The 20,557-nt window shown below is 37.9% G+C and overlaps 2 protein-coding genes across 9 annotated transcripts in view; both read right to left on the bottom strand.

Moving 5' to 3' along the window:
• The window catches only part of LOC120529892 (obscurin-like), a 177,068-nt gene extending 161,512 nt beyond the window's left edge, over positions 1-15,556 (bottom strand). The window contains exons 1-4 of the mRNA XM_039754109.1: positions 15,485-15,556; positions 15,169-15,259; positions 1,941-2,040; positions 644-844 (exon numbers count right to left, since the gene is read on the bottom strand). Of these exons, the coding sequence (XP_039610043.1) occupies positions 644-844; positions 1,941-2,040; positions 15,169-15,259; positions 15,485-15,556 (464 nt within the window). The remainder of the gene's footprint in view (positions 1-643; positions 845-1,940; positions 2,041-15,168; positions 15,260-15,484) is intronic.
• Positions 15,557-18,281: 2,725 nt separating this feature from the next.
• obscnb (obscurin, cytoskeletal calmodulin and titin-interacting RhoGEF b) overlaps positions 18,282-20,557 on the bottom strand; it is a 571,330-nt gene continuing 569,054 nt past the window's right edge. For all 8 annotated transcript variants that reach the window (XM_039753252.1, XM_039753258.1, XM_039753256.1 and 5 more), the window contains one exon: positions 18,282-20,505. In XM_039753252.1, coding sequence (XP_039609186.1) covers positions 19,092-20,505 — 1,414 coding nt within the window. In that variant the 3' untranslated portion in view covers positions 18,282-19,091. The remainder of the gene's footprint in view (positions 20,506-20,557) is intronic.

Raw genomic sequence — 20,557 nt, 5'->3', positions numbered from 1 at the left:
GTGAATGGAGCCTGTTGATGCCACCTCTGCATGGCCTAAAATCTAATTTCAAACTCTTTCATGTGTAGCTCCTAGCTGGACGAACAAGCTGGCCACCTCCTGTCTAATAATGGATAGGTTCTTGTAACTAAGGAGGTTTAATTTACTTTCAATATGTTTGGTGATGTGATGTAACTTTGTTCTGTAACATTAGTTCTTAAACGGACCCCAAAAATGATGTTTAATCGATTATGTTGACCTATTTTGTAAATCACTTTTTAATAAAAGCATCTGCTAAGCAAATAATTGTAAATGTAAATGAAAGCATGTGCACATCTGGACATTGTGCATTCACTCTTTGTGGATCCACATGTCGTATGATTTTCCATCACCCATACTGCTTTTCAAATCACTAACTCTGGGCAACCTAGATTACAAAGTGGGTTGATTGCCACATAATTTAAACTATTTAGAACCTAGGTAGGCACACTCTCTAACGTACATGGGAAGTTAGTTAAAGTTCTGGTTGATAGTTTAGTTTTAAAATTTACATATCATTTATACTACAGCTTTTTTCAGTTTAGCTTTGGAATTAGAATAAACAGTTCTATTTATGAATCACTGTATTCAGAGTAATGTGAGATCCTCAGTAGAAAAAGGATACAGTTCCATGACAAGCACAAGGGTCCGTTTAGTATCAAAAGCATCAAGTAAGCTGGCAATCTTGGGATGACTCAGTTGGGACAAAATTCTCCACTCTTGGTATGCTTGCTGTCTGGTGCTGGATTTGAGAGGGATGAATCTGGCAGCACAGGCAACTCTATTTTCTTTGTTTATTACCTTTCTAGTATAACTAATAGATCCCCTGAAAAAAATAAAGTTGCACAAAATCACTACTTTCCACACATCTAATTTCGTTTCAATTTACCTGAATGTGTGACATCTGTAAAATGTAAAGACAACTATTTGTTACAGTTGTATATACTGCAGATGCTCCTCATCAACTGTAAACTTGTTTCATTCTTATTATCTGGAATTTTTATTAAACTACACTTTTTGAGATTTGGAAAGAAACCTAAATCACAATTCTTAGTTTATTGAGAAGTCATTCACAAAGCTAGACTTGTAGTCTTTGTTTTTCTTATTACAGAAATCAGGCAATATGGGATATACAAAGTGCTGTGCAAGTTCACACCTCACAAGAACTACCTCAAAGTTCAGTTCACACAGATTAAAATGAACAAATTCACATTCAATTTTGAACTACTTCATGTTCAGTTCATTTTGTATTTTTTAAGGAGTGAGAATAAATGACCCAGGAGTTTACTTTTTTCAATAGAACCTCTTCAATAGATCCAGCAGACCATCACTACCATTTACCATTTAGTATAGGGCTAACAAGGTATGTATGGTACACGTGGAAGTAAAAGAATACAGTACATACTTTACTCATTCCACAATTATTTCCATGTTTCAGTTCCATACAAGCCAAGTTTATCTGTCTAAACAGAAATTTTAAATCAATTGGCTGCTAATAATAGTATAATAGTAACTGATAAAACAACTTACACTTTATGGTAAGTAGGTGATTGTGAAAAACAACTAAAAGTGCAATTTAATTAATTATTTTCCCATGAAGACACAACATCTTAAAATACTTTATCTTAATATTTTGAGGCTGACACCAAGAACTGCAATATTCAATTATTCATTACTTCAGATATTCATTCACTATGAAAAGAAATACAATATCTGGTAATATATAATGTTTATCTTTAATATGTTTATTCAGCCATTTTCTCCACCTGTTTTTGTTGCGCTCAGTGATTCATATTCTTTAAACATGTTTTTCTTCCAATTTTTTTAACATGTGTAAAATCTCCCTGACAAGCCAAAAGGTGTTGAAACATATTAGTTATTCTAGGGTAGACATCTAAGTAATCCTCAATAGTCAAACCTACCTCCCTATTTCTTCTTGTATGTCATAGAAAGATAGCAGCTTGTTTCCCTGAAACAAGGTGTTATGTTCTTCACTCTTCTTTGCCTCAGCATCATCTGCATCTATACATCGAAAGAAAAATAATGGACTATGAAATATTTGTTTTACTGTATCTGCAGCACTTTAAAAAAATCTAAAAGGGACAGAGCTATTTTTGCTATTTTCACTAATGCTTTAAGCAAATTGTTTGTGGAAGAAGTTCACTTTTCATTTAAAAAGTATTATTTATTATAAAGGACAATTGATATGGTATATATCAAAATTATTTAATTACTTGGAAGTTACACAAATTTCAATTAACTAATCTCATCATATTTATCTAACTTTCCTTCATTCAATTTTTAACTCCTCTTATTCCCCATTCAGAGTCTTAGAGAAGCATAGTCTATCCTGGCAAGACTGAGGTAAGTCTGGAAACAACCCCAGTTGTGATGGAAATGCACAATCCTAATTTAGAGACACCAACTGACAAAACATACAAATCTTTAGAATGTGGGAGGAAATCTTTGGTTTAAGCAAATATTTGTATGTTTATTGGCAAAGCGTGCCAAAAAAACAAAATCCTGAGAACAGGAGAGAGATTATAGCTGGGGTTAAATAAAAAAACACTAATAGCTAAGTTATCACAACATCTGATCCAGATTCTTTTTTAAAAGTTGCCAATGATTCTGCTTCATCTACATATCTACATGAGCTTGTTCGAGAGTCCCACAACCCTGTGTATGAAGAAGTGTTTCTTGGCTTTGGTTTTAAATACACTTAAGTTAAATTTCTGCTGGTGTCCTTGAATTTACAATTTCACCTTAAAAAAAAAAAAAAAACCTCAGGCAAATTAACTTTATTGATGCCTTTGGGAATTGTTAAGACCTAGACAGCATTTTCTTTACTAAAGAGTAAAAAGGCTTTATTTTCTATTTAGTCACTGGATGAACTCATTTGTTCTTCGTGGCCCAAAATCTAATGCTGATATGTCTTTGTGCTAGTGTGGTGATCAGAATGGCACAATGTACTCCAGATGTGTCTTACTAGTGCATTATACAGTCTTAGCAACATGTTCCTTGATTAATAGTCACCAGTTTTGATAATATAACCTAACATTTGGTTTGGTGCTTATTTCTGCATAATTCAAAGGTTTAGAGTGTATTTATTCTTACAAAAAGATACACACACGGGTCATTTTATTAGAAACACCTTGCTAGTACCAGGTTTGACCCCCTTTTGCATCCAGAACCGCCATAATTACTCATGGCATAGATTCAACAAGGTGCTGGGAACATTCCTCAGGGATTTTGGTCCTTATTGACATGGTAGCACATTTGTTGGCTGCACATCCCCATTCCACCCTTTCCCAAAGGTGTTCTATTGGATTGAGATCTGGTGATTGTGGGGCCATTTGAGTACAGTCATCTCACTGTCCCATTCAACAACCCCGTTTTTAGATGATTTGAGCTTTCTGATATGGTGCGTTATCCTTCTGGAAGTAGCCATCAGAAGATGGGTACACTGCGGTCATAAAGTAACAATACTCAAGTAGCCCATGACATTTAAATAATGCTCTGTTGCTACTAAGGGGCCCAATGTGTGCCAAGAAAATATCCCCCACATCATTACACCACCACCACCTGCCTGAACCATTTAACACAAGGCAGGATCGATCCATTAGTTCATGTTGTTGATGCCATATTCTGACCCTACCATCTGAATGTTGCTGCAGAAATCAAGACTCATTAGACTAGGCATTGTTTTTCCTTTCTTCTGTTGTCTAATTTTGGTGAGCCCATGCAAATTGCAGCCTCGGTTGCCTGTTCTTAGATGAGAGGAATGGCACCCAGTGTAGTCTCCTGCTTTTGTTAGCCCATCTGCTTCAAGGATCGATGTGTTGTGCATTCAGAGATGCTCTTCTGTATACCTCAGTTGTAATGAGTGGTTATATGAGTTACTGTTGCCTTTCTAACAGCACAAACCAGTCTGTCCATTTTCATCTAACCTTAGACATCAACAAGGTATAGCCACCCCAAGGTATAGCAAATATCTGCTACTCACTAGATATTTTCCCTTTTTTGGACATTCTCTGTAAACCATAGAGATGGTTGTGTGTGAGATTTCCAGTAGATCATCAGTTTCTGAAATATGCAGACCAGCCTGCCTGGCAACAATAACCATGCCACATTCAAAGTCATTTAAATCACCTTTCTTCCCCATTCTGATGCTCAGTTTGAACTTCAGCAGGTCAACTTGACAATGTCTACATGTCTGAATGCATTGAGTTGCTGCCATGTGATTAGATTATTTGCAGCAGCAAGCAGTTGAACAGTTTTTACCTCTGCACCAGCAAAGCGGACATATCTACTTTATATCGTTTGATATTTGGCTTTGGTTTTTACACGTAAATTGAACAATTTATTTTTCTTCGGTTAGATTCTTAAACAGATGCACACCTATTTTGTTATACATTTTGTGAAAATGTTTATTTGATATTTGGATTTCAGTCTTCACACATTATACATTGCATGTCAACATTTTGAGGCACATTACCTGCATTGTGAAGGAGCATCAGTTACAGCAGTACAACCATTTGGCATGATTCCCTGTGGTTGATCCTGCTCACAGGATCCTCATTGTTGAGGATCAGAGTGGCTGGACCAGGCCAAGGGGTTGCCCATGTAACACCTGGCTATGGCAGATAGAGGGTCATTTCCGGAGGGTGGGACTGGACCGCTTCTGCCTGGGGGTTGCTAACCAGGCTCCCGAGTTGTTTTGTTGTATGGTGGGTGTGGCAACGTGCTGTACCAATACATGCTCCCCAATCTGACCTGATCTGAACTAATGAAAAAAATCTGTTGTAGTTATGTGTTAAACATTTCTTGTCATTCTACATTTACACAGATCATTGTAGACATGAAACACACATGAAATGGACAGTATGTATTGCAAATAATGATATATAATTTACCCTATACAATTCCAGACACCACACAGACTTCAGCTGCATAGGTGAGAGATGGTATAGCAGGCTGCTTGCTGCATGTTCTGATTGACGCATTTGCAAAACAAAGGCACTGATAAGGAGGTGTGAGGGAAATTAAGGTGGCCCAGCATTACGGATATTTTCGTAGGCTTCAAGGATTCTAGTGTTAAAGGATGTGAGATAACATAGGGAGTTTGATTGGTTAACTCATTACATATTCAAATTGACTACAGCTAATAAAGCTTTAAAGAGTCCTTTTTTTGGTAATTTATAGCCTACATTATATATAAACAGTCGGATGCAAAAGTTTGGGCAACCTTGTTAATAGTCATTATTTTCCTGTATAAATCGTTGGTTGTTATGATAAAAAATGTCAGTTAAATATATCATATAGGAGACACACACAGTGATATTTGAGAAGTGAAATGAAGTTTATTGGATTTACAGAAAGTGTGCAATAATTGTTCAAACAAAATCAGGCAGGTGCATAAATTTGGGCACCATTGTAATTTTATTGATTCCAAAACTTTTAGAACTAATTATTGGAACTCAAATTGGCTAGGTAAGCTCAGTGACCCCTGACCTACATACACAGGTGAATCCTATAATGAGAAAAAGTATTTAAGGGGGTCAATTGTAAGTTTCCCTCCTCCTTTAATGTTCTCTGAAGAGTAGCAACATGGGGGTCACAAAACAACTCTCAAATGACCTGAAGACAAAGATTGTTCACCATCATGGTTTAGGGAAGGATACAGAAAGCTGTCCCAGAGATTTAAGCTGTCTGTTTCCACAGTTAGGAACATATTGAGGAAATGGAAGACCAAGGGCTCAGTTCAAGTTAAGGATCGAAGTGGCAGACCAAGAAAGATTTCGGATAGACAGAAGCAACGAATAGTGAGAACAGTCAGAGTCAACCCACAGACCAGCACCAAAGACCTACAACATCATCTTGCAGCAGATGGAGTCACTGTGCATTGTCCAACCATTCGGCGCACTTTACACAAGGAGATGCTGTATGCGAGAGTGATGCAGAGGAAGCCTTTTCTCCGCCCACAGCACAAACAGAGCCGCTTGAGGTATGCTCAAGCACATTTGGACAAGCCAGCTTCATTTTGGAATAAGGTGCTGTGGACTGATGAAACTAAAATTGAGTTATTTGGGCATAACAAGGGCGTTATGCATGGAGGAAAAAGAACACAGCATTCCAAGAAAAACACCTGCTACCTACAGTAAAATATGGTGGTGGTTCCATCATGCTGTGGGGCTGTGTGGCCAGTGCAGGGACTGGGAATCTTGTCAAAGTTGAGGGACGCATGGATTCCACTCAGTATCAGCAGATTCTGGAGACCAATGTCCAGGAATGAGTGACAAAGCTGAAGCTGCGCCGGGGCTGGATCTTTCAACAAGACAACGACCCGAAACACTGCTCAAAATCCACTAAGGCATTCATGCAGAGGAACAAGTACAACGTTCTGGAATGGCCATCTCAGTCCCCAGACCTGAATATAATTGAAAATCTGTGGTGTGAGTTAAAGAGAGCTGTCCATGCTCGGAAGCCATCAAACCTGAATTAACTAGAGATGTTTTGTAAAGAGGAATGGTCCAAAATACCTTCAACCACAATCCAGACTCTCATTGGAACCTACAGGAAGCTGTAGAGGCTGTAATTTCTGCAAAAGGCCAATCTACTAAATATTGATTTAATTTCTTTTCTGTGGTGCCCAAATTTATGCACCTGCCTGATTTTGTTTGAACAATTTTTGCACACTTTCTGTAAATCCAATAAACTTCATTTCACTTCTCAAATATCACGGTGTGTGTCTCCTATATGATATATTTAACTGACTTTTTTTTTTTTTAATAATGACTATTAACAAGGTTGCCCAAACTTTTGCATCCTACTATATATATATATATATATATATATAAATAAATAAATATAAATATATATATTGTCAGGGATGCCAGGGGCAACGACCCGGGACGCCGTGAGGGGCCGGAAGAGGGTCAGAGCCCACCATGGATCATGTGGGGGCCGCCTTCCTTGTTGCTCTGGGGGCCACGGGTACAGGGCATGGAAGCTCCACCCTGTAGGGGCCCGTGGTCACCGCCAGGAGGCGCCCCAATGCCTTGGGGACCTGTTAAACAAGCACTTCTGCCACACCAAGAAGTGCTGGGGGGAAGATTTAGGACGGCACCCGGAGAGCTGCCGGGAGGACAGCCGGGAACACCAGGGGCTCATCCGGGGACTGTTTAAAAGGGGCCGTCTCCATTCATTCAGCGCTAGAGTCGGGTGGAAAAAGGACAAGGCACGTGAGGAGTGTGGAGGCGGCCCGAAGAGAGGCATTTGTGTGGCCAGGACTGTGTGTTGGGGTTTGGACTGGGTCTGAGTGACCATTATAATTGTAAATAATTGTATATAATAAACGTGTGGTGGTAACAACATGTCCGCCTGTCTGTGTCCGGGTCGGCTCCACAATAAATATATATATATATTTATATCCATCCATCCATCATCTAACCTGCTATATCCTAACTACAGGGTCACAGGGGTCTGCTGGAGCTAATCCCGGTCAACACAAGACACAAGGCAGGAAACAAATCCCTGGGCAGCGTGCCAGCCCACCGCAGGACGCACGCACACACACACACACACACACACACACACACACACCAAGGACACACTAGAGACAATTTAGAATCGTCAATGCACCTAACCTGCATGTCTTTGGACTATGGGAGGAAACCCACACAGACACAGGCAAAACATGCAAATTCCATGCAGAGAGGACCCGGGAAGAAAACCCGGGTCTCCTAACTACGAGGCAGCAGTACTATCCACTGTGCCACCGTGCCTCTCCGCCCTATATATATGCATATACAGTATATATATATATATATATATGCATATACAGTATATATATATATATATATATATATATATATATATATATATATATATATATATATATATATATATATATATATATATATTTGTATTGCATAACTGATCTATCCATCCATCCATCCATTATCCAACCCATTATATCCTAACTACAGGGTCACGGGGTCTGCTGGAGCCAATCCCAGCCAACACAAGGCACAAGGCAGGAAACAAACCCCAGGCAGGGCGCGAGCCCACGACAGGGCACACACACACACCCACACACCAAGCACACACAAAGAACAATTTAGGATCACCAATGCACCTAACCTGCATGTCTTTGGACTATGGGAGGAAACCCACACAGAAAAACATGCAAACTCCACGCAGAGAGGACCCGGGAAGAAAACCCAGGTCTCCTAACTGTGAGGCAGCAGTTAGTCCATTACTGATCTATTATTATTAAAATTAATTAATAATACATTGACCAAATAAGAACATATTTTTTAGTTTTTTGTGACCTATTCAGGGTGTTTAAAATGTAAGGGTTTGAAAATGAAAACATAAATTAAACTGTATGCAACATATATTTTTGTGATTTTTTCTCTCAGTTCTTGTATTTTCTGACACTGGTCCTCATCATATGTACTAGGCAATGTGCCAAAGTTAAGTTTCTATTTTGCGTACATCTCTCAGTTAGTAATTTGCAATTTCAACTTTATCTCCTGACTATAAAGAAATGATCTGTAGGCAGCATCAAAAAGCATAAGTACTTGCTAATTCTGAAAAGTTAACAGTTTTATTTAGAAACCTATTTTAAGTAAACTGTACAGTGTCTTTTAATTAATTTTTAAAGAAACAGGGTTTGGCTGGTGTTGTTTTTGTTTTTACTAATTGTAAAAAGGTGTTCTACTTTTTCTTTATGCAGTGTTCTTTGACATTGTCAAGTTTTATAAAGATCTGATCACAACAAAAAATTGTAAAATTATGGACAACATTACCAAGTAAACATAATATTGTTTTTTACATGTAGGCTTAACACTTAATGTCCTTTTCAAGGAAACATGTTGATTTATTATTGTACAGACCACTTAGCTTGTTGGCAACTAGAGCTGCAGCCTTTAGTGGAAAAAAAAAGGTTAAGAACTCTTGATTAATGACATACAATATTTCCTGTAAAGCGTTTTGCAGTTTACCTTAAATTAGATTTTTTTAATTGTTTCAGAGCAGCTCACCTATCTAGATATCATAAACAATAAATAAAATCTCAATCTTAACTTTAGCAGCCTGACTAAATGTGTTGAGACGTAACATTGTCAAATATATAATATATAAAACCAAATCCTTCTATTGAAAATTAATCATAATTGTAACTTCATTCAGGCCACATATTAAAAAATGTTAATTCTTCAAAGATCTAAAGCAGAGAGGATTCTAAAAGTTATATGTAACTTTTAATTATTTTGCTGTGCCTTTGCTAGGGGTTAGCTACCTCTACTCTACATCCACTCCCTCAGCCTCTTAATTCAGTCTCCCCAATCTAAGCCTCTGGTTCTTTCTTAGTTCATCTCCCTCTTTTGTGCTACTTAGCGCATGACCATATGACCTCTAGCATCTCTAATTTACTCCTTCAGCATTCTCATTTCTTTTTCATATTGCCTATGTCCGTGCATCATACTTCAACACTGTCCTCATTACTGTTATAGTTATTTTGCTTGGCATTCAACAACTCCTGCCATTTCTTCTATGTGCTTTTATTTTCACCTATTTCCAATTCACCATTCTGCTCTTGAGTTACAACTGACTCCAAGTTTAAATTTCTCTGTTCTTTAGGTGTAAGTCTCCTCCGTCTTTCATGAACAGTCTCCCATCTCCTCCTGCAACTAACAGTTACCCCCAATTTTCCAGAATTTACTTTAATTTTTCTTTCTCTGTCACTGTTCTAGGCTCTGCCATGGCCACATTATTATATAAAAATTCCCAGATCTCACCCCTGATATCATTGTTAAGCACATCAATCACAAAAACAAAGTTTATGGGGGAAACCTGGTTTTGCTACTGGGTTGCAAATATACATACTACAAAATTAATTTGTAGAAGCTTTGATAGGCATGGAAAAATGTGTACAAATTCCTTCCTGTCTGCTTTGCTCCATACATTAGTTTAATAACATTAAATAGCTAGGTAGCTAAGTAGAAGTAGAAGTGAATTTAATAGTTACTCCAAATCTGCTACCAGTACAAGTGACACTTAAAGGCAAAATACAGTGAAACTTCTCCAAATTGTACATGACCTTTTTCTAAAATGTATCCAGGTCCTGATCATAATTCTAAACAATATAATCAAATACCCGTTTTTGGCGACTAAAATGTTTTTGAAAAGTCCTCAGCTCAGGGCCAATTGGAATAAAATAATTTTTGCTTATGTATCTGACACTATTGAGTTCACCTTAATTTGTAGCACTGTAATGGCTGTGTTTGGGCAAACACTCAATGGGATGTTGCTGCCTTAAATGACATCTTACGAGACATTACTGCCTACAATTCATTGTGATAATTTACACTCTTTTGCTAGCATACTGACATATCTTTCTAAACCAGAGGAATCCTCATGCACCTAATATAATGCACAAGGAAAATTGGTATCTTACTTTGATTAGAAAAAAAACTGCTTTACTAAGAACAGTTTGAATGTTCTTTTGAATCTGTAATGCCTTACTATTGTCCTAAGTTGTCCTGCTATGCTAACAACAAGCCATGAATTACAAGTGACATCATAGGCCTTTTGAACCAGAAGAAAAGGGCTTTTAAAGGCGGTAATCAGCATGAGCTCAAGCACGTGCAGAAGGAACTCAGAGTCCAGCTCAGGGCAGCGAAGGAGCAGTACAGGAGAAAGCTGGAGCAGAAGTTGCAGAATAACAGCATGAAGGAAGTATGGGATGGAATGAAGATCATCACTGGCTGCAGCTCGAAGTGGGGTGCCACCATTGAGAGAGACGTGGAGAGAGCAAACCAGATGAACAACTTCGTCAACAGGTGTGACCACCCTAACCCACTCTCGCCTCAGAGTACTGCACCCTCCACCTATACTTCTGCTGATGCCAACATAGGAGAGACTTTCCCCCCAACCCACAATTACAGCAGCCCAGTTAAGAAGAGAGCTGAGTAGACTTTGTGCCAGCAAAGCAGCGGGTCCAGATGGAGTATCGCCAAGACTGCTGAAGGCCTGTTAGATGGAGCTGGGGAGTCCTCTACAGCGCATTTTCAACCTGAGCCTGGAATAGGGGCGAGTCCCAAGGCTTTGGAAAACATCTTGCATCACCCCAGTCCCAAAGGTATCATGTCTTAGTGAGCTGAACAACTTCTGTCCCATCGCTCTGAAATCACATGTGATGAAGACCATGGAGCAGCTGCTGCCTCACCACCTAAGGCGACAGCTTCGCCACGCCCTCGACCCTCTGCAGTTCGCATACCAGGAGAAGGTGGGAGCGGAGGATACCATCATCTATATGCTACACTGATCCCTCTCCCACTTGGACAGAAGCAGCGGTGCTGTAAGAATTATGTTTCTGGGCTTCTCTAGTGCCTTCAACACTATCCAACCTCTGCTACTTAGGGATAAGCTGACAGAGATCGGAGTAGATTCATACCTGGTAGCATGGATCGTGGGCTATCTTAAAGACAGACCTCAGTATGTTCGTTTCGGGAACACAGGAGCGCCGCAGGGGACTGTACTTTCCCCGGTCCAGTTCAGCCTATATACATTGGACTTCCAATACAACTCGGAGTCCTGCCACGTGCAAAAGTTTGCAGACGACACAGCTATCGTAGGCTGCATCGGGAGTGGGCAGGAGGAGGAGTATAGGAAAATGATAAAGGACTTTGTTAAATGGTGCGACTCAAACCACCTATAACTGAACACCAGCTGAACCAAGGAGCTGGTGGTGGATTTTAGGAGGCCCAGGCCCCTCATGGACTCCGTGATCATCAGAGGTGACTGTGTGCAGATGGTGCAGACCTATAAATACCTGGGAGTGCAGCTGGATCATAAATTGGACTGGACTGCCAATACTGATGCTCTGTGTAAGAAAGGACAGAGCCGATTATACTTCCTTAGAAGGCTGGCATCCTTCAACATCTGCAATAAGATACTGCAGATGTTCTATCAGACAGTTGTGGCGAGCACCCTCTTCTACGTGGTGGTGTGCTGGGGAGGCAGCATAAAGAAGAGGGATGCCTCATGCCTGGACAAACTGGTGAGGAAGGCAGGCTCTATTGTAGACATGGAGCTGGACAGTTTGATATCCATGGCAGAGCGACAGGCACTGAGCAGGCTCCTGTCAATAATGGAAAATCCACCGAATCCACTGAACAGGATCATCTCTAAACAGAGGAGAGGCTTCAGCGACAGACTGCTGTCACTGTCCTGCTCCACTGACAGACTGAGGAGATCGTTCCTCCCCCACACTATGCGACTCTTCAATTCCACCTGGGAGGTAAACGTTAATATTATACAAAATTACTGTCTGTCTGTTATACCCTCATTGTTATCACTCTTTAATTTAATATTGTTCTTTATCAGTATGCTGCTGCTGGAGTATGTGAATTTCCCCTTGGGATTAATAAAGTATCTATCTATCTAAGTTAATAAAGGATTTTTAACCAATGGTAACCTTTTGGACACTTCATTAGCTTTGTATGATTACCTGAAATTATTTATTTTTCTTTATTAACACTGGAATTGCCAGAGTCTACGAAAAAACTCGTAGATCCGGCCCACCTTAAAACCATTCCCACTTCTCCGCCAGCGACCTATGTCTTCTAAATGTGCCGATTAACAGGAGTAGCAAGCAGCCGGCTATTTCACCCCCCACCGTCGCAGAACGTTCACTAAGTTTTCCCAGCTCATACCTTGTTTGATTATCTGGGGGTGACCCAACTGCTGGAGTTTTAGAGTGGAAATAATAGATCATTATTTGGAACACATGCATTTCATGTGTGTTCCATTTATACAATAATCTGTGTAAACACATTGCTAAAACTGAAACTTTGTCATATTTTAGTAATAAATGTTACAAAATGTAGACATAAACTATAGAATGTGTGAAGCCTGATTTTCAAAGATCAAATAAACACCTTCACAAAAGGTTCAAAAACAACACAACAACTTCTGTGGCGTAGCGCTAAGATTTGCCTCTCAGAGTGCAGCATTCTTACCATGTCTCAGAGACTCAAGTTCGATTCCTCGCTATGGAGAAAGTGTTAGTTTTATTTTTCTTTTTAACTATGGCCGTGCTGCCTGCCTGCCAGCAAACTTTTCTTTTTTTCCTAAGTTAATTGTTAAGTTTAAAATGTCGATCGCGGTTATTTCTGATGATTAATTCATGCTTTCATTCATTATAGCTAATACTGTTATCAAGTGGTTGCTATTTTTGCCTGTTGTATACAATCTATCTAGCGTCTTTATCTTTACGTTTGGACTTCATGCTTTTACACATTCTATAGTTTAAGCCTACATTTTGTAACGTTTATTACTAAAATATGAAAAAGTTTCTATTTTAACAATGTGTTTACACAGATTACTGTAGAAACAGAATACACATGAAATGCGTGTGTTCCAAATAACGATCTATTATTTCCACTCTAAAACTCCACTTCACTCCCAGGTAATCAATCAAGGCATGAACTGACAGAACTTAGTGAACGTTCTGCGACGGTGGGGGATGGAATAGCCACTTGCTTGCTGCTCGTCTTAATTGGTACATTTACAGAACAAAAGAAGCTGGCGGAGAAGTGTGAACGGTTTTAAGGTGGGCCGGAATTACGAGTTTTTTCGTAGACTCTGGTAATTCTAGTGTTAATCTGCCTTCTGCATATATGAGATATGGAGTATCTAATCTAATTTGAAAATATAAAATGCTGTATACCTTACCGACTATGATTTATTAGTAATAAAGTACTAAAATCAGTAAAAACAAAATGAAATACAATAGTGGCATTAACAATTCTTTATCTTTTTTTGTCGTCACCACATGCCTCTCAAAGAGCAGTTTTCTAGAATTTTCCAGTCAATCACTGTTGTTCTACAACACATAAATGTAATTTCAAGTATGCAATTATCGTAAATTTATTCAGTTGTGCAACCAGGGCACCCATCATGCAATTCACAAGGATTTGGACTGAACTGAAATCACTACAGTCCACTCTAACCCCAAGGTGGATCCCTTCTGAAAATTGATTCTTCCATCTAGATTTACAATAGGCAACATTTTGAACAATTATTTAACCATTGAAGTTGTTTCAATAAATCCATAAAACACAGCTCTAGGTGTGCCACTAATCCTATGAGATCACTTAATCCATTAATGAAAAGACCTACAGGTGGGATAACATCTATTCAACAATACCAAAAAGATCACTAGCAAGATCTAGAAAGATCATCATATCTATGAAATGCCTACATTGTTAAGAAGGGAGACAAACTGGAAATGTGAAAACTTCTAAGGCATCAGTCCACTCTTCATCTCTGGGAAAATTCAGACTAATGTGAACCTAAAGTACTCTATCAGCTTACTAAAGAAATTATTTGTTTGTGCTAATTGGGGCTTTAAATATTTCTGAGGCACCACTATCATTATATTTGTAGCTTTTTGTCTGCAAAATATATGACAAGAGCAACAACAAAAGTTGTATATGGTTTTCACTGACCTGGCAAACTCCTTTGTGCCTATCAAAAAATAAACTCTCTGGAATATTCTCTGTACAATTTTGTGTACATATTAAATTTGTCATTTTGTTAAGACTGCAGGACAGCCAGATGGACACACAAACATGTTTTTATTCATTACTAATTAACATTGACAGTACATAGTTTTAGTAATCACTTTATATACTCATTCTGTGAAACTTTAAAGGGAACAAATTAGGCAATGAATACTAGCAGAATGTGAAAAATATCTGGTTGCGTAGATGTTTGTTTTGCTTTTCCACTTTTAGAATTCCTTTTATAAATCTTCATATATATTTTTGTAGTTTTATCATTTGCTGTTTTACACTGATAACATTCATTGTACTTGTGCAATGACAATAAAGATATTCATTCATTCATTCACATCCATTGTGTACAGTACGAATGGCAAATCTCCTATTTCTGTTCAAACAAATATGAGAAACATTTGCCTCTATATTATATTTTACTGGTTATTCTACAACATAGGTCTATCAGAATCTATTCAGGCAGAAGACAATCCACCTCTGTCTGTTCATCACAGCTACCCGGGAGTACTGAAGTGCAGGCCTGTCTGCACTTTAATGTCCTCCCACCTCTTCTTTTGTTTACCATGCTTCCTTCTTCCTGGCATTGCGTCTCGTAAGATGATGGTCTTTGCAAAATCTAATGAACTGGTGATGTGGCCATACCATTTCAGTTTCTGTGTTTTTGACAATGGCTAAAAAATTATTAAGAGTTCTGATGAGATCTGTGCTCTTCTAGTGGATTTCCTCATTTCTGTCATGCCTAGTGTATGAAATGTTCAAGACCTTTCAATACCATCTCATTTCCAAGGCTAGAATTCTTCTCTGAAGCACTATATGAGGGTCCACCTTTCACATGTATACAAGAAAATTGACATGACAAGGGAACACATCAGTCTCACTTTGGAACTAAGGGTGGTGTTGTCATTCCAGATGAGCTTAAGTTGCATGAGTGCTCCTGTTGTTTGAGCCATCCTGGCCAGGATTTCAGACATAGAACTTTCAGCTGAAACAACTGCTTTCTGGTACTTGAAACTCAAAGCGGTTTTAAATATATTGCTATTGACTTTGATGTCAAATTGATGTCATTGATGTAACTGGCCATCAGTTTAGTCATAGACTTTTCTGCACTGTTTTTCATGCTATAAGCCCGTGAAATGGTTTTCTTCTAAGTTGACCAACTCTTTTTCTTCCCCAGCCAGTCCATTAATGTCATTGGCAAAATGAACACTCATAATTGATCTGCCATTTATACTGATTAATCCTTCATGGTCTTCCACTGTGTCTGTCATTACACATTCCACAACAATTCTTAGGTTGATGAGTGGGTAACAGTTGACATCCATGCTCAACTCCAACAATTATCTTGAAACAGACCCCAGTGGATCATTGCCGAGGACTTTTGAGATATTTCTCAAAACAGATTCTCAAATTGAAGATTTGCTCTGTGGTGTTCTTGCCTGGTCTAAAGCTTGCTTCCTCCCTAGCAATGATCTCTTTATTCCGAGGCTTCAGCCTATTAAATATTATCTTCAGTATGACTTTGCTGGGATGGCTAATGAGGTTTATTGTTTTGGCACATTTGAGATTCCCTTTCTTGGGAGGGATAATGAAGGACCATGTCGGCTGAGTCAAGAACTTATTGCAGACTACTGTATATTGTGAGGGCATTGATCATGGTTCCTCTCCCTGGACCGGTTCTGCCTCTGTATTTTCCAATTGTGTAATCTCTTCTTCTTCAGAGATTTTACCGTCTCTACCTCTCCTTGTATTATTAGTTAATTGCTCTTCTTGGTGACATAAGGAAAAATACGTTCTGATGTTCTGATTGGTCCACATCAATGTAGAATAATAAATAAATAAGCCATATAATAAATAAAACTTTGTCATAGCAGAATAGTCCAACAGGGCTGTAAGACGGAATTACAAAGGCACACTTTTCTCTCTGACAGATGTATTCCTGGAAGATGCAGCATAACTCCCTTGTACTAATAGAATTTATATTACTTATTTTTGTTTAATTACTCTTGTACAATTTGGACTTGACCTAGAATGATCTGAAGATGTTCTTTAGACAGCAGATATAAGATTTCAGGCATGTTTTTATAATATTTTATTCTAATTTTGCACCAGAAACGAAAAATATAATTTCCCATTACATATTGTATTTTAGCACCTTTTAAAAAAAAAGAGTTAAAATTTTTCCTTCAGAACATAATATTTTGAAATTCTGTATTTAAATATTTCAAGCTGTGCTTCAATGCAGGGCGGCACGGTGGTAGTACTACTGCCTCACAGTAAGGAGACCTGGGTTTGCTTCCAAGGTCCTCCCTGCATGGAGTTTGCATGTTCTCCCCGTGTCTGCGTGGGTTTCCTCTGGGTACTCCGGTTTCCTCCCACAGTCCAAAGACATGCTGGTTAGGTGCATTGGCGATCCTAAATTGCCCATAGTGTGTGTGTGTGTGTGTGTGTGTGTCCTGCGTTACGCCCTGCCTGCGGTTTGTTTCCTGCCTTGCTCCCTGTTTTGGCTGGGATTGACTCCAGCAGACCCCCGTGACCCTGTAGTTAGGATATAGCGGGTTGGACAATGACTGACTGACTTCACATGCACTTATTAGCATTAGCATATTATTAACAGTAAGGCAATAAAGAGACACAAAGACCATTATAATGATGCAAAATATTTATTTCCTATAACATAACACATCATATTTAATAAATCATATGAAATCAAAACAAACAATATATTCTACTTTTATGTTATACATGTGATATACAGTTTAAAGGGATTCAAGTCACAAACTTTTATTAATCATGCAAAATGTACTCTATTTTCTTACACAGGAAAATAAATGTCAATCTCTGATCACAAATTTTAATGTTTTACTCTTTCCCCACCTAGTATACATATTTTTATATCGAATAAAAATTCCACAACTAGCATAAACTGTCTTCACCTCCTCATGACACTAAAAGGCAGATCCTTTAATATTTTCCATTATTTCAGACAATGTTCTACATAAAAGGAATTCTAGTTTATAATAAGGGAAAGATAAAATGTGTGTTATTTTATATATAAAATTGTGTTTACTACATATTGAACAATGTGATTTTCTGCAAGTTAAATAATTTCCATAAAGTGGTTTTCATAATGTGCGCTTTTAAGAGTGAAAAAGTATAAAAACATGTACATTGATGTTTTTGTCTGTCTTTGCCTGCATCATTAAAGTGACTTATGATCAAATAATCTTATTACTATAAAGCAAATATCAGTTTAATTGAATTAAACAAGAATTAAGATGCCAACGTACTGTATTAACTAAATTACTGACTAGCTGCTCTATGCATTAAAATGTGTGCAATTCAAATTTTCTACGATTTTAGTTTTCATCTCATATATAAAAAACAACACTTTAAAAACTACCTGACCACACTCACAATTTTTACATTCATCACAACTGTGTAATTAAATAGCATCTGAAAATGAACAATCTGCCAATGATTCATTATCCATGCATATTAGTAAACACTTCCAACCAGTGTTTAAATGTCTTAAAAATGTTAAATCAAACAATGGGAACAGCCATTGAAACTCATTTGAGCTTCTAAATGATTCCATCAGGTCATTAAATACTAATACTTTGTCTGTGAAATATCACAGTGAAGAAAAATATATTGTTGCTTTAATTTTTGTAGCAGGAAAAAGTATTTTTTACAGATAAGAACAGGATGTTCTCTCTGCTAGATTTTCCCTCTCTTGATTTCATCTGCATTTAGAGTACACTGAACAAATATAGACTATCAAATATTTGTCACTCAATCTGTAAGAAAAAAATTAGAGGTATAATAATATTAAACACGGGGTCTTTATTAAATTATCAAAAAGACAAAATACTGTAAATGTACTCCCATGGATATAATGTTTTATGTTTGATAAAAGTGGGTTTCTTTGTTTAATACTTAAAGTATCACTCACTGACCTAGTAAGAGTAGAACTGAATCATTTTTATTTGCTCAAAAAAGATATATATATTTAGTGACATTTTGTGAAGCCACCTTAAATACAGTAAGTTATTTTACAGCCAAAACTTAGAAACATATGACGGTAATTTTGCATATTTTGTTTCACTTGTATTTGTTACAAATATTCATTGTCAGTAACTATACAGTTTTTGACCAAGGTCATAACTCTATATAATGTTTTAAGATGGAACTGGTCAACTTCAGCTTAGTCAAGGACTGTATTATTATCTGTATCGGATACTATAAAACACACTGTACATAAAATGTACAATTTTCAACTAGATAGATTAAAGGTAAAGAGTACATTCATATATATATTGAAATATTGCAATAGATATGGAATGATCCTTTACTTAGGAAATACCAGTATTTTTGTTACATATAGTATACATACTGTAAAATTTTCCTGTTTAAGACATATATGTCTTTTTTTCTTGTATACTTTTGCTATAGCTAGTATAATGATTTTTTTTGTATTCATTGTTTCTAATGTTCAATGGTATCTTTCTTTCTGATATGAAGAGTGACTGGCTCTCCCACTGCCCCATAACTGAAAGTTTGTGCAGATACTTCAGTTTTGTAAGTTTGTTGTCCATTCTCCAAAGAGCATTGGACTTCGGTGCAGTAGGATTGCTTTATCTCCAGCATTGGGGATGCTGAATGTTTGATAGTTTCCAGGTGTGTTCCAGTCACAAGTACTGAATGTCTAGGTTCTCTACTAACTTTGTGGCTGGATGTGCGAGTAAAAAGGTTGCCAGCTAGATTACCTTTAAAATGGCTGAAGAAACCTTTTTTGGATTTTGTGACAGCAGGTCTACCAACATTAAGGAGAACAGGTTTCCCTATAGTTGTTTCATTAATTTCTCTTTGAACAACTGAAATCTCACATGGTTTGTCACAATCCCCTGAATATGGTTGACTGATATTTAGGCAACCATATGTTTCACCTTCTTTTGGGATATAATCTTCAAGATCCTCTAGTGTTATTGCTTTCCCATTTCGAGTTAAAATTTTAGTGTCTCTTTGTATGAGGTCATCCCATTTGACTTCTGGTTCTTCAACTATAACGCCTTCCACAGAAGAACAGTCCTCTTGATGAATTGTTTCTTCTGCTTGATTTGTCTCTTCTAGAAAGGATCCTGTGAAATTTCCTAGACAATGATCATCTGGACTAATTTGAGGGGTTTCAAAACTAAACACAAGTGTTTGACCAACCTGAGCTGCCATAAGAGGTGCCCCTTCATTTAGTCTGATACAGGCTGTTGCCTTTGTTGTATGTTCAGCGCTGCTCTCCAAAGTACTGCAGGCCTGTTTTTCAACTTGGTCATCTAAACCTGAGATGTGAACCGGAGTTGGGTATTTATTTTCTGGTGAAAGTATGTCTTGGTCACTGTCCCAGGTAAGAGAGTCTGGGAGTTGCTCATTTGCAACTGATTGTTGAACCAGTTTATTATTTGAGTTGTTGGTATTTGGATCATCTTTAGGATGTCTTTTAGGTCTTGGTCCAGGTAAAGTAAACTTTTCAGTGTCATACTGTTCCTTTTCTGGTTTTCCTGGGGAAACTCCCCTCTTTTTTTGAAGTTTTGGAGACCTCACCTTATATTCTATAATTTCTTCAACTTCAATCCATTTTGGTTTATGTTCTCCTGGCTTGATCTCTACAGTTGTTTGTCTGGCAGCTGCTCCAAACTCCTCCTGTGCTTCAGTTACAAAAACAGCAGGTATAACTGTTGCTTTAGCTGCCTCACTTTGAGATCTTACTGCAGGTTTCTTGTGCCTAATTCCCAAGACTGGTTCTGGTGTTGAAGCTTCAGAGTATGACTTTCTTGAAGGAGATATGCCAGGAGATAGGCGTCTTTTCACTTTTGGTGTCTTCACCACAGTAGTTATTGTCTCTTCTCTGATGGTGAACAAAGTCGGAGTTTAATAGTATATTAAAGGTTCACACACTG

Source organism: Polypterus senegalus, chromosome 5 (genome assembly GCF_016835505.1).
Source record: "Polypterus senegalus isolate Bchr_013 chromosome 5, ASM1683550v1, whole genome shotgun sequence".
Taxonomy (NCBI): domain Eukaryota; kingdom Metazoa; phylum Chordata; class Cladistia; order Polypteriformes; family Polypteridae; genus Polypterus; species Polypterus senegalus.
Note: the sequence above shows the minus strand (reverse complement) of the source record. Positions and strands in the feature narration are given on the sequence as shown.